The sequence below is a fragment of the Salarias fasciatus genome, chromosome 23 (assembly GCF_902148845.1).
Source record: "Salarias fasciatus chromosome 23, fSalaFa1.1, whole genome shotgun sequence".
NCBI lineage: Eukaryota > Metazoa > Chordata > Actinopteri > Blenniiformes > Blenniidae > Salarias > Salarias fasciatus.
Window position 1 is genome coordinate 8,803,968 of NC_043766.1, and position 13,437 is coordinate 8,817,404.

The 13,437-nt window shown below is 38.8% G+C and overlaps 1 protein-coding gene across 2 annotated transcripts; it reads right to left on the reverse strand.

Moving 5' to 3' along the window:
- Positions 1 to 60: 60 nt before the first annotated feature.
- On the reverse strand, positions 61 to 13,117 carry tbxa2r (thromboxane A2 receptor). 2 transcript variants are annotated; one of them, XM_030083587.1, is made up of 4 exons: positions 13,023 to 13,117; positions 12,834 to 12,909; positions 5,188 to 6,069; positions 61 to 2,055 (listed from the first exon to the last, which is right to left on the reverse strand). In XM_030083587.1, the coding sequence occupies exons 3-4, from the start codon at positions 5,983 to 5,985 to the stop codon at positions 1,732 to 1,734; spliced, it is 1,122 nt and encodes a 373-aa protein (XP_029939447.1). In that variant the 5' UTR covers positions 5,986 to 6,069; positions 12,834 to 12,909; positions 13,023 to 13,117; the 3' UTR covers positions 61 to 1,731. The 2 variants fall into 2 exon arrangements, with proteins under 2 accessions (XP_029939447.1, XP_029939448.1); XM_030083588.1 differs by lacking the exon at positions 61 to 2,055 and adding an exon at positions 2,064 to 3,286.
- Between the last annotated feature and the right edge of the window lie 320 nt (positions 13,118 to 13,437).

Here is a 13,437-nt window from a genome sequence, read left to right on the forward strand (position 1 = left end):
ACCAGCCCCATGTGTGTGTGTGTGTGTGTGTGTATTTTGAACAAAATCACATTAAAAAAATAAATAAATAAAATAATGATGATGGTTTATTTACATCTACAGTCAATTGCCACATGATGCCACACACATTCCACATTTACACTTCATTATATTAAATATTTCAAAAGAATTCAAATGAAATGCATATTTGCCATTATCTTTAATGAGCTTGGCCTTTTAGTAGCTGAGCGACAGACTGACAGCAGCGATAACACAATGTTCATGTGCAGGATTAGATTGATTACTGCATATCTAAGCAATCATGTAGTGCACAAAATTATGGAAGCTAAATCAGTTTAGCTTGTCATATAACTGATCAAATTACCAAACTGCTTGATAACCATTTACACGAGACAAACCTGCAACAATATTCCTAACATAAATGGAAGTACATATCCACTGGCACGTGCAAACAAATACACACGTGTTAAGTTCAATGTATAATTGCACATCTTTTCATATGAAAATGACTCAGAATAATAGCTTGTCAAAAACCTTTTTGCATCCCAATTCATGCTGGTATTAAAATGTGATAATTTGATTTACTAATTAAATTCAATTCACACAAATTAATAAGCTGCTCTGAGATTTTCTGATTTTTCCTCTGCTCAAATGATTAAAGTGGCAATTTTACAAAGGTAAGGCAATCATGTGAAAGACTTCTGAAAAAGGAAAATCAAAAATCAAACAAATACACTTTCTTGCATCACTTCTACTCAATAAGTACTCATCTCAGGGTGGTGTGTGATACATAGAGTTGATACATTGCTTCAGGAAAAGAAAATACTCTTAGTTATTAAGCTAGAAATTCATTTTTAAAATAAATGTTTTTCATCACAACCATGTAAGTGGCATCCACTTTATGCATTGCTGAATTTTCATCTGGAAAACATGTCTATTTATGACAGAGGAGCATGATTTTAAAGTTTGGAATGTGATTTCCTGAAAAACTGGAAACAGACTGAAAGCTTGTCCTCTATCACAAAAAGGAACAGGTTATCTATAGATATAACAATCCGTAAAATAATATAGCCTTGTGAGAAATCTAGCGTTAGTCTTACTGTAGGCCCCCAAAACACGTTGAAACCCGAGACTGGACCGCTGCAAAATCAGATGTCAACCCAAGAGCATCTCGTGTGTGTGTGTGTGTGTGTGTGTGTGTGTGTGTGTGTGTGTGTGTGTGCGTGTGTGTGTGAGAGAGAGAGAGAGAGAGAGAGAGAGAGAGAGAGAGAGAGAGAGAGAGAGAGAGAGAGAGAGAGAGAGAGAGACAGACAGACAGACAGACGGTATCTACCATATGGTGCTGATGATACCTAAATCAAATACTGAATTATAACTTAACGAAAGAATATGAAACAAAACAAAACAACATTGCACATTGATATCATCAAAGTGCCTGACTTCAGTGCTACTACTGTGAATAATCTGTCTTTTCACTGATATATTGAAGGTTTGACTGTTCAACCTGATCAAGGGATGCAAAAACAGAAATGGTGTCATCAGTCTGAGAAAACATGTCTAAGGACATGCAATGAGTGTCAAGATTCAATGCTTTCAGATTATTGGTGCAATTCTGCTATCTCTACAGGAAGATGTGTTAAAAAAAAAAAAATATATATATATATATATATATATATATATATTCCTGTAATGCTACCCAGTCTGCTGCTGCATCATTTCAAATCCATCTAATCATGTAGAAGATGGGGGTGGCTTTGCGGTAGGTGGGGAGGTCACACTGGATTTTGTCATCTCCGCTGTTTGGTTTGAACCCTCATTACTTAGAAGTGAAGGTCGTGTATACCTGCGGACAGTTTCTCTGAAAGACGGGTACAAAGACATGATCGACCCTCTGGACCAGTCAAAACTAGGGAAGATTCTTTTGAAAACGGCCCTACGAAACAGGATGTAAACCCAGGGGTCGAGGATCTGGTTCCAGGTGGCGAAACGTATCCAAAGTACAAGGTATTTGATCTGTAAGGGACCTCCGGACAGCACAGTTTGAGCAATAAAGACCTGGTAAAGAGATAAAGAGAAGGGGAGAAAGGCAGGGGGATCACAGGAGGGAGGAAAAAGAGAACAGAAATAAGGAATTAAAAAAAAAGGTTAATATTACACATTCAGTTGGACCTTCACCCCCTTGACTTTAATACATCTGAAGCACTTTTTTGTGAGGCAAAGCCTCATTAGCTTTACCTTACCTCAACAGACTCCCACAGGGGCAAAACATGCTAACTATCTTCCATACAAATGACAAATTAGCTTAGTGTTTCTTCTAAGTTTGTATTCAAAATTCAGCTGGTGTCACAGTTGGGTACTCCTGTGGTTTATATCGAAGCAGTGCAAGAAAGGTAAAAAACAACAACAACAAAAAAAAAACTGTTAGACAAACTGTACCATAGTGTTAAGAGCTGCTGCATGCAAGATGAGGAGGTACGAACCACAGCTTTTGTGGTACAAACTTTTTCTCAGTAGCTGTGCTCCAGTAACTGCATAAAGTAAGAGTTTTGCAGAGTGACAGTAAATTTAGTGGATAAAATCAACTTCTAAATAAGGAACGAAGAGAGATTCACACAGTTGCCTACTGGGTGAAAAGCCGTTTAGAGCTCACATTACCAGGTAGGACTGACTGCAGCGTGATGTGCTGTAGCTTCACTGCACTTTCCGGAGCATTGTAATTACTCCGCCTGAACAATTACCTTGATGTTTCACTCATTACCGAAAAGTTATGCAGCCCAGCTCTAAAGAAATGTTTGAGTAATTAGCCAAGGCTGCAATATAAAAATCAGTAAGGTATCATGAATCTGAGGGTAAACCATCTGTGTTAGTTTGAGCAAATGGAGGGAAGGTGGAGAGGCAATAAACAGCAATGACTAAAACAATTTCAGCGAAATGTTTAACTGGCTAGCAATGGAGCCGTGAACTTATGGGTAATGGTTTGGAAGCTGTAAGGCACAGATTAAACTGTAAAATGCAAATGAGTCTGTCCATGAGTTTCATTAGCAGATGTTAAGGCCATGCTGATGTTGGTGGCCAAGCCCAAAGTATGATGGGTGCACAGTGACGATAAGTGAGTTTACAATACTCAGATTTTTACATTACTTTTTACTCGCCTCAGCCAGGACACTTGAAACACGATGTATATCCAGGGGTCAAATATCTGATTGCAGGTGGCCATTCGTATGCCGAACAAAATCTTTTCAACGCTCACAGGAGCAGCAGTCACCACGCTCATCAGAATATATATCTGTGCAGGGTTTTACACAACTATAGTTAGATAGAACCTCAGAAAAGTATGTTATCTAGTGATTGGTTTAATGTGTTTCAATGATTCATTTCTGGTTCTTGCAAAAGATGCCAAAGTTAACTGATGGCCATATCTTCATACAAACATTTTAAAACATCTTGAATCAACTACATGTAAGGGTCTTAAACTGCTTTTTTGCGCTCAAAAGACCCATATTTCATGACCACATTCCTAGAGATTACAAAGGGGTAGAGGAAGAAACTGTTTTTGGCTCAGAGAAAATACTTTTTTTGTCTGTGAAAATAAAGATAAGTACAAAAATAATTATGTTGCTTCAGCAGTCATGATTGATCCTACCATGCGTTTAACATCCAGTTACTGTTGTAGCTTGACACTTCATGAACTCAATTGTGAAAGGCCAAATGGGACAACAAATCGAGGCAGTTACAACCACAAAAAAAAACATTTTGTCAAACTCAACTTTGTATCACTGAAAATAATCATTAACAATAACAAAAATTGTATAAATTGTGAGTGCATGCCATTAGGTGAGGACCATTATGGCTTGTAGTTGTTCAGCTATGTGTGTGTTGTCATGTCCCATACAGTTTTTACTGATTACAAAAGCAACTGTATAATTTTCCAGTGAAGGAAATGCATGAGGAACAAGAGGTGAAACGTGTCACTTTAAGTAGAGCACATTTAGGGACTCTTTCATCCAGGGCAAAACCAGAAAGACTTTTAGTCAACTTGTTAGAGACCTGTATAGCTTAGAATAAATGAAGCGTCTCAAAAGAAAGCAAATAACAGTAGCTAAGGACCTTTCAATGCCTCATTAAGCTTTCAGCATTTGAAGAACACTGCTGATAACAGCAAGGTTTGGATCGCTAAGTTAAGATAAGCTAAGGCTGGGCGTCTGCCATGGCTGTGCAGGTATTTCTTTGTTGTGGTGGCTACTATAAGTCATTCCACTATGCAAAAATAGTGACACTTTCAATTTTCTGTAAATTCCTAATGACTGACTGTGCTGAATTTGAAAATTCAGATGCAAGCTGCCAAAAATGTTTCACATAGCATTACATACTAAACAAACTGTATGGGTCTAAACAAATAAACAAAAAACAAACTGCGAACAGTGTTAAAAAAGAATGTAGAGATCAAGCAAAAACTGAAGGGATGAGCAAGCTGAGATGCTCCTTCTTTCTAGAACAGGAAAAAATGGAATTCCTCTATTGGCCTTATCACCAAACAGCACACACTGTGATAGGCAGCAGACTCTGGTTGCAGAGGCCCACACACATTCATTGAAATAGGGCCAGAAATGTTCCTATGGTGGCCAGTTGCAGCTTAACAAGACCAAAGTGCTCAATTAATTTGGCAACTCTGTGAGTTCACTTAGTGGGTCTTCAGAAACAGATTGGCAAGTCTCATAAATTGATCTCTGCTGAAAATTACAATTGAGGTATAGGTAAGACACAGTATGAGGATATTTTTGATGCGTCAGCATTTAGAAGAAAATTGCTTCAGTGACTAAATTTGCTTTGTGAGACAGTGTCATCATTTATGCTGATTTAATCTATACAGAGAAAAATCACCTAAAATTCAGATTTTCAGACGATATTGTGGAGCTACGTATGTTAGCCAAGACTTCATTCTTTTCTTTTAGACTCGTATTGGGTTAGGCTGACTAGATGCTAGTGCTCTGGACTTTCAAAGATAGAATCTGTTTATCCAGTGATCCTTCATGCAGAACTTGATCTGATTACAGTTTTGAAATATCAGTTGGTATTTCAGTTTGGCCAACTCTCCGAAGGAGTAATTTGAGTCTTAATTATCTACAATTCTGGAACCCTGCACATTATGTTGGTAGAAGATCAAGGCACAAAAAAAAGTAAACTCACCAGGAGGGGGCACCAGCAGACAGATGCGATGGTCATGATAAGGATGAGCTGTACCATCATCTCCACTTCATGATCTCTGCGGCGCTGGGCGCTGTCCTGCCCACAGCACACCTTGATCAGGGTCACCACACTCACTGTGTTCAGCAAAAAGGACGCAGTGATGCAAATCAATCCGACCAGAGAAAAAAGCAGGGAGAAGGCCAGGTCATTGCCCTCTGAGCTGATGTTGAAAAAACACCAAGAGCCAGGTATCTGAATGTGGTAGCTGCCGATGCCAGTCAGGGGCAGCAGTGCAATGCAACCCGCTGTCATCCACACCATCAACACCATGGAGACCGTCCTTCTCTTGGGTGCGCTGGCGGAGCGTGCAAATGGAAGGTTGATGCCAATAAAGCGCTCTGTGGCCATGGCAGCACCAAGCAGCAGAGGGCACAGTCCATAGAAAACCATTGACATTCCCATGAAGTTGCAAAAGTGGCAGTTTGGGTCCAATTCACGCCAATTAAAATGTGTTACATAGTAGGAGACCACAATCAAGCCCGTGACCAGAAGACCCATGAAGTCAGTAACTACTAAACCGCCCAGAAAGATTAGAAAAGATGACCGTGAGCGATTGTGTGTCCGTCGGAAGGATTTGAGCAACACAATAAAGGCGATGAGATTGGAGCTGAGACCCAAAGTGCTGAAGATGGATGAGTAGTAGATTGAGGCGACAGTAGGGTGATACTTGAATGGTGGGCTTTTGATGGAGTAACACACTGGTGTGACGTTGGCGCCCGGCAGGTCCGAGGAATTCATGGTGGCCAGCCGATGTGGAGTTGTTTAATTCAGACAGCTCAGAGATGGAAAGACCATAAAGATGATTTCATTTTATCCCTTGACCTCAAAAACAAAGAGAGAAGGTACATTTCGTGAGTTTTTGTATAACTCAAGGTTTAACTTACAGCAAGGCAGAGATCACAGAATGAAATGCATTGAATCTCACAATACAAATGAGATGAGCTGTAGAAGGGGCTCATCTGCTGTAGAGTCTGACTGTGTGAAAGGCAAGTCGAAGTTGTGAAGCATTATACAAACGCATCTATTTTTGTTGACATACTACAGGTTGAATGGTACCTTCACGCATATAAAGCTGAATATGTAGCATATTGGCTTGATCCTTGACTCTATCTATCTATCTATCTATCTATCTATCTATCTATCTATCTATCTATCTATCTTTGCTGTTTTCAGTGACATTTTACTGCTAAAAGGGTTGTGAATAAGTATTTTTGAGTGCTAAAAAAATGTTTGCAGATTTTTCAACTGTTCCATAACACACAAAACAAAGACAGGATTGGCGCTACTACATTATTCACCGATCTCGTTGGGTGAAACCATTTTATTACCAATCAGAATAACTTGTGCCAGATATAAAAAAAATTAACAGACAAACAAACAAAACACCAGGTCAGATAAAACAGAAATGCCCATTTAGAATCTATATTTTGCTCTTGGAATAAAGTGAGAAGATTTTTCAGGATGATAAGAAAAAGCACAAAAAGTCAAACCAACAGCTCAGACAGAGCAAAACACCCACACAAAACACACGCAGACACTGACAGCAAGCAACAGAGAAGGGGTGAGTGACACAGCGACTGAAATAGAGAGGAGAGCTGGCATTTTCTGGCAGGAAATACAGTTTCCTGTTCAGTTACGAGAATGGCAGTGACAGACACACAAACAGGAAATAAACACATGGCGTCATAATCAGTTTTTTTTATAATGTCCCAGACTTTCTGTTCCCAATATGTCCTGTGCTATTCAAAGTGTGTCTAGCTTACAGGGAAGCCTAACACACTGAGGTGAATTCAAATACGTAAAGAAAATATATTATATATATATTATATATTATATATTTCTTTTGAAAATAAATTAAATATTTTTGGCATATCCTGTGGACACCAGTAACTAATAAAGTATTCTTAATGGAATTAGAATGCTCGGAAATACAACAGCAAGGATAAAATGGTATTTTAATCAACGTGAAGTTAGTTAAAAACAAAAGCAACAAAAAATTAGCTGAAGACATGAACAAATATGCCTTTTTGATTTATTAAAGCAATGTGAGAGTTTCTATTGCAGAAGCCAGCGATGCCATGTGGTTCCCTGCTCTCTTACACTGCATTAATAATGTACTGCTCCCCAGCGTTGGGCCCTGCAGGCTGTGGGCTTAGGCAGCCCTTGCTGGTTTTGGTTGCGTCTGACCAGGACACACGGGCTACCCGGTCACAAGGTTTCTTGCCAACGAACACCAACCTGGGCCTGGCTCCAGGGGTGGGTCCCGGCGACCCTCGTCTAGGCAGGGAACATGATTGATTGTGTTCTGTCTTCATGAATGAGATTTGGACATGCTTGTCCAAACCTTCACCCCAGACCTTTCTGCCTTGGTTGGAGCATGTTGTCTGGACAGCGTAGCTTTGAAGATCACCAGACCATGCAAGCCCCTCCACTAAGGCAAGGTCTCAGAACAGGCTGGAACTGGAGGAGTCAAAAGATTCCTTGGGGTCAAGGCCCCAGGAATGGGTGAGATATGCATGGTGTTACTCAAGTCCATGGACATTGTGCTGTTGTCCTTGTTGACATGGGTCACCGTCCAAGGTACAGTGCCTTCGAAATGTCAAACTGGGGTGGTGGTTTAAATTTTCAAAAAGGTGTGTGTCAATTATCAAGTATCAAGTTTCTCAGGTTGTCTCAGAAAATGTATGCAGAGGTACTAAAAAACAAACTCCCACTGATAGATGAACCTCAGATACAGATTGATCAGTGTGGATTCTCTCTTGGTGGAAACACAGACCGACTCTCTACCTTGTCACTGAGTGGTGACATGGGAGTTTGATAATGCAGTCTTCATTTGTTCTGTAGTGTTAAAGAAAGCCTACAACCATGTCCTCAACCATGATGTCTTGTGGGAGATGCTTTGGGAACATAGAATAATGGAACTGCTGCTGCAGACAATCTGGTCTTGGTACTTCTGGTGTGAAAGCTAAGTCTGTATATTCAGTATTAAGTCAGACTTGTTTAACATGGATGCTGCACTTTGTCAAAGTTGTACATTTTCATGGATAGGTTGAGTACAGGAGCAGGATGTGTGTGTGTGTGTGTGGGGGGGGGGGGGGGGGTCGGAGTGTTGCATCTCTGGTTTTTGTGGATGAGGTTGTCCTACAAGCATCACGAGGTGAACGTGGGTGGGAAGCAGATAATCAAAATCTAGGTCTGTGGTTGTCTAATGGAGAAGCATGGCATGCCCTCTCTAGGAAGGGGGGGGGGGGGGGGGGGGGGGGGGGGGGCATTCTCCAGGTAGAGCAGTTTAACTGTCTTGGGATGTTATTCATGAGTGATGGGAGGAGTACCGAGAAGTGGTCTGAGTTGAGCATGGGTCCTTGGGTGTTATCCACTAACTGTACTCTGTGGAAACGCATGACAATCCGACCTGTACCGTGCCCCACCGCCAAAAGAGGCGCTGTAGAAACTCTAGTTTGGTCTGGGAGCAGCTTGGGTTTTCTCCAGAACAGCTACAGGAAGGTGCACAGGACACCTTGCTCTTTATGCTGCCACTGCGACACCATGCAGACGAAGCAAGAAAGAAGATGGATGGATTGAATTGCAATGTGCTTCAAATGCAGCAAATTTCATCTGCCACTTATTATGAACTGTTCAGATATTACTCCATTAAACACTCAGAAATAATATTTATATTATTTTGATGTCCATGCCAATATTTTCATCATGTCTTATATTTTGTTTTTTGTTTTTTTTATTGTGCACACATGAAAAATAACGCTAAGAACACTGGACTGCACAATCCATCCAGCAGTGTGGCTTAGAGAAGCAAGCAATTTCTTAGTTTGTTTTTTTCCTTATGAAAATAAAAGGGGAAAAACCTGTAACCTCTTGACCTCTACACGCTGAAGTGTGGCGATATAATTGTGTGTGGGAACATCACATCATTTTTACATTTTTGATCACACAGTGGTGGTTTGCAGGGGAAAACAAAGCACTTGGCTGTTATATTGCACCACAAAAACAGCAAGCAGGTGTCTGTTTTTAGCCTGTGCCACCCTTTAATTTATGCGTAAAAAGTGAGAAACAACAAACTCTCAAGAAGTGGGAATTCGTGTCTATGTCTCCAACATCTTTATATTACCTCAAATTTGACCAGCTCTTAAGCAGTAGTTCTGCAAACAAAGATTAAAGGTCAGTGACCACAGTTTATGAGTGGTTGACTTCTGAAAAAGCCTCAGCACTGGCCTTGTTTGAGATGCCTTCCCACAAGCTCATAAAGCCTAGTTAAATCCATCAATTATCTTGCCATTCAGTGAAAGAAAGCAAGAGGTAACACGCATGCTACACCCAAATAGCAGCTGAAATTGAAGTAGCTTTGTGTGATATATTTCTCTGTGGTTTCTATGATAGTTTTCTTTTTGTGAAAAGGCACGTCTTTAAATAATTGATAAAAACAATAGGTAAAAGATAATTTCATAACTATTGTGTTTTTCCAGTCCTTAGGGAGTCTGCTGTGGGTGAGGCAGAGGGGGATTGGCGCCAGCTCAGCTATTACTGTGAAAACCCTTCAAATGCACCATTAGCCAAAAGTGCTTGTAATCTAGAATCAATAATTCACAATGAATATTGTTTCACTGGGAAGGCACTAAAATGGTTTTTGATTTTAACTAATTGTGCAAAACAGAATCATGAGATTTGAATTTAACCTGAAAAACCATAAATGTTGAACGTGTGTAAAAAGGCAAATGTTTTTAAATGCAGGAGGCATCAATCTTTAGAGGATTCGATTCTCCACATCTATTCACTCAGCATTATGATCACTAACTGAGAATACATAAATATTTTGGGTAGGTTAGGGCCACTGTTTTATTTTCTTTCTTTTCCCTTTCTTTTTTCCTTTGTTTTATTCCAACTTAAATATCCAATTCTGATGCATTGATTGCAAAATCATGGAAAAGGGAAAATCACGAGCTCGCTAGCACAAGTGACATTTGTTAACCTGTATTACTTCTGTGGCATCTCAGTTAAGAAGAAAAGAAAAGAAAACAAATCAAAAAAGAAAAAAAACAAGAGGGTGGAGTGTTTCATCACCTTAGCCTCAACTGTAAAGGTTTACTTCCAATACATTTTCTTGACTATTAATATTGAAATGATAATTAAATCTCATGTAAATTCTAACAAATGAGACTGACAAGAGAAAAAAAAAAACATTTTGACATTAAAAGAATCCATTAAGTTGTATTGTAAATGCAGACGTTCAGATAAACATGGCTTGCTTTAAGATGCTTTAATGTTACTTTACTGCGGTGTCTTTATGAGCCCTCTAATGGCTCACAACACAGGGTTCTTCCTGATGACTCACTGTCTGAATGCACCCATTTTAATATATAGCATGCGTTCTATTTTTTATAATTGGAAACAGATATACATACATAAGTGGGAAAAAAAAAATCACCATTTCATATTTAATAATTGATTCTTACAAAAATAAACATGAAATTATTCAGTACTGAAAACAACCAGTGGCTTGAAGCCATTGGCATCTTTCTAATGCAATAACAATACATTTTTTCATATTTTTTTCCCTCCGCTAGTTAAAACATATTTTGTCACGGTGACACATTTTCAATGCTCAAATTAAATATATTCATCTTTTTGTAATTAGGTAGTTCCTTCTGGCACTTGTATGAGTTTTTCAAATAATGTTTTTCCTACTTAGGTGCACTTAACACCATACATCAAACTTCATTACTTTAAATAGCATAGTTTGACACTTTGAACATCCACAGTTTGATTAATCTTTTTTTTTCAGCTGAGAAAAAAAATATTGCTTTAATACACACTGGTTTGCTACATTTATTGTCCTTTTACACTTTACTGGATTTATGCTTCAGACTTAGATCTTTCATACAGGTGAATTAAATCTCTTATGCTATGCTATACTGAAAGAGCTCCACAATATTCAGTTCTGGAAAAAGTAACAAATGTTGTAAGTTCCTTCAGAAAAAAAAAAAAAGTTCATTTTCAGAACCGTTGGCTTTGTTATGTAATATGCACTCATGCAAAAAGTAGTTTGATTCAGCAATTTCTTTTGTTAAACTGGGAGATATTATTATGTCTATGTCCAGCCTTGTCAAGGTGGAAAGAGCATGAACTGATGAAGCCCTTTGGATAGATGGGGAAGATTCTTCTAAGATATGATCAAGTGCAGTTGACATGATTCAAGTGATCTGAGATGCTTCAAACCTGCCCAAATGAGAATATATATTTATATAGACGACACAACAGTTTGTAACTTTAGTATATCAATTTTTGGAAACCAACTGCATTTTTTTTTGTTGTTGTAATTGAGTCAGTTAGAGCAATATAAGTTATGCTTAAGATAAACTTTCCAGTATGCTCTCCACTTCTGCATGTTGTTTAGTTTGTGGCTTAATTCTGCTGATTACTTTGGAGTGGCAGGCATCTTCGTATACTGTGGCAAAATCAGATGTATGATGTGGATACTTACAGTTTTTTACATTATACCAACTCAACTGATGAAAACAAGAAAGAAAAAATAGACTGGAAAGTTAATTGTTTAGTTGGACATTTCTTCACAAACAAGATATGAAATGAAACATTTCAAGCTTGTTTTATTGCTATGATTACAGTTGAAAAAAATGTGAAAAGACATTGTCCCTCATGCTCTGCTATTTAGAGATTGTGGATGTTTTATTTATTTTAAACCTATTATAAACCTATAATAATAGCCTACATAAAAATGTTCTTGTGACATTTACCCTAAGTTGATCCAGCAGTTCAAGGATAATTAGCTGACTTGTAGTAAGTTAGTTCTGAAATTTAAGTTAACAAGGTGGAAATCCTCAATGACTTATTTCAAACACCCAAAAATATATCAAATATGTCAAAACAAACTGGCAGAAAGGGCAGTATAGGAGTGGTGGGATGTTCCTGACCCAGTTTAAGACCTGATGAAATGTTTGTGAAACTGTTTTCTAACAGACAAGTGTATGAAGTCACTGGTGAAATCTTCAATTTGTGGTAAAAAAAAAAAAAAAAAAAAAAAAAAAAAGAGGTTCAACAAAGATTCCAGGGAAACTTCATTCAGACATTTTCTCTTTCTGTGTGAGTGTCAGCCTGAACCCTGACCATCTGCCACTGACATGGAAAGAGAGATGCCAACATTTCTAACCACTGCTGGAATCAGCTTCTTCCCACAAAACACTTTTCTGTGCGGGTCTGACAGATTGCTTTTCAAAATGGTACAAAATTTCTTTTGCAGTGCATTTTGATAGTGTGTGTAGAATAGAGTTGTTCGTGAAGTTATCATTTACGACTGGCATAGATAAACTGTTCCTAGAAAATGAAATTAGTCAACTCATGATGAAGAAATGTAAACTGATGCAAGAATGTTTACAAAGATATCATTGAAAAATGTGACTGAGAGAAGTATTCATTACACAGGACTCAGAAACTCTTCTATTCAAAGCTAATCTTCATCCTTTTTTCTAGCAAAAGTCCTTGGAAAATTCCATTAATAAAATAACTCCCAAGAAAATGGCATAAAATTTTTAATGGGCAGTTAAGACTAGTCTTACCATCAACGAAGGGATTTCAGGCAGGACCACGCTCACTCTGAGTCGGAAAGTTTTCACTTCTCAGTCCGAGACATCTCTGTGAGATTAATGATGACAACACAAACGGCAAGAGCAAAAAAATGAGGGAAAGATGTACCAGCAAATCCCATCTAGTAGAAATAAAAAATAAAATAAAAAAAACCTTCCTACATTACAAAGCGGGCTGTCAGCAGTCACTTTCTGGATCAACTCCTCTCGCTTCCCCCAGCTGTGTCCTCTCCTCAAGCAGCACACACTTATCTCCCCTCCTTCCGTCATACTTCCTCTCACGCTACTCCCCCCTCCCCAGAAGACAAAGGGGAAGGACTCTGGCAACACACCACGCAGCATTTGATGCAGGACAATGAATGTAAGAAAAGTTAAGCCATCACACAGGAGTGAAATCAGTGTGAAAGGAGAAAGCAGTTGCTTTGAATGTTTGGCGATCATCTCACTGTGTTTGCTTTTTAGCATAACGAGTTGTGTACATGCTGAACTGTATCACTAGACTGAAACAGTTAAGCAGGAGACTGAGACTGAGCCTACCAGACCCGCTCATTGTGCAACCCACAGTTTTTTAATCACT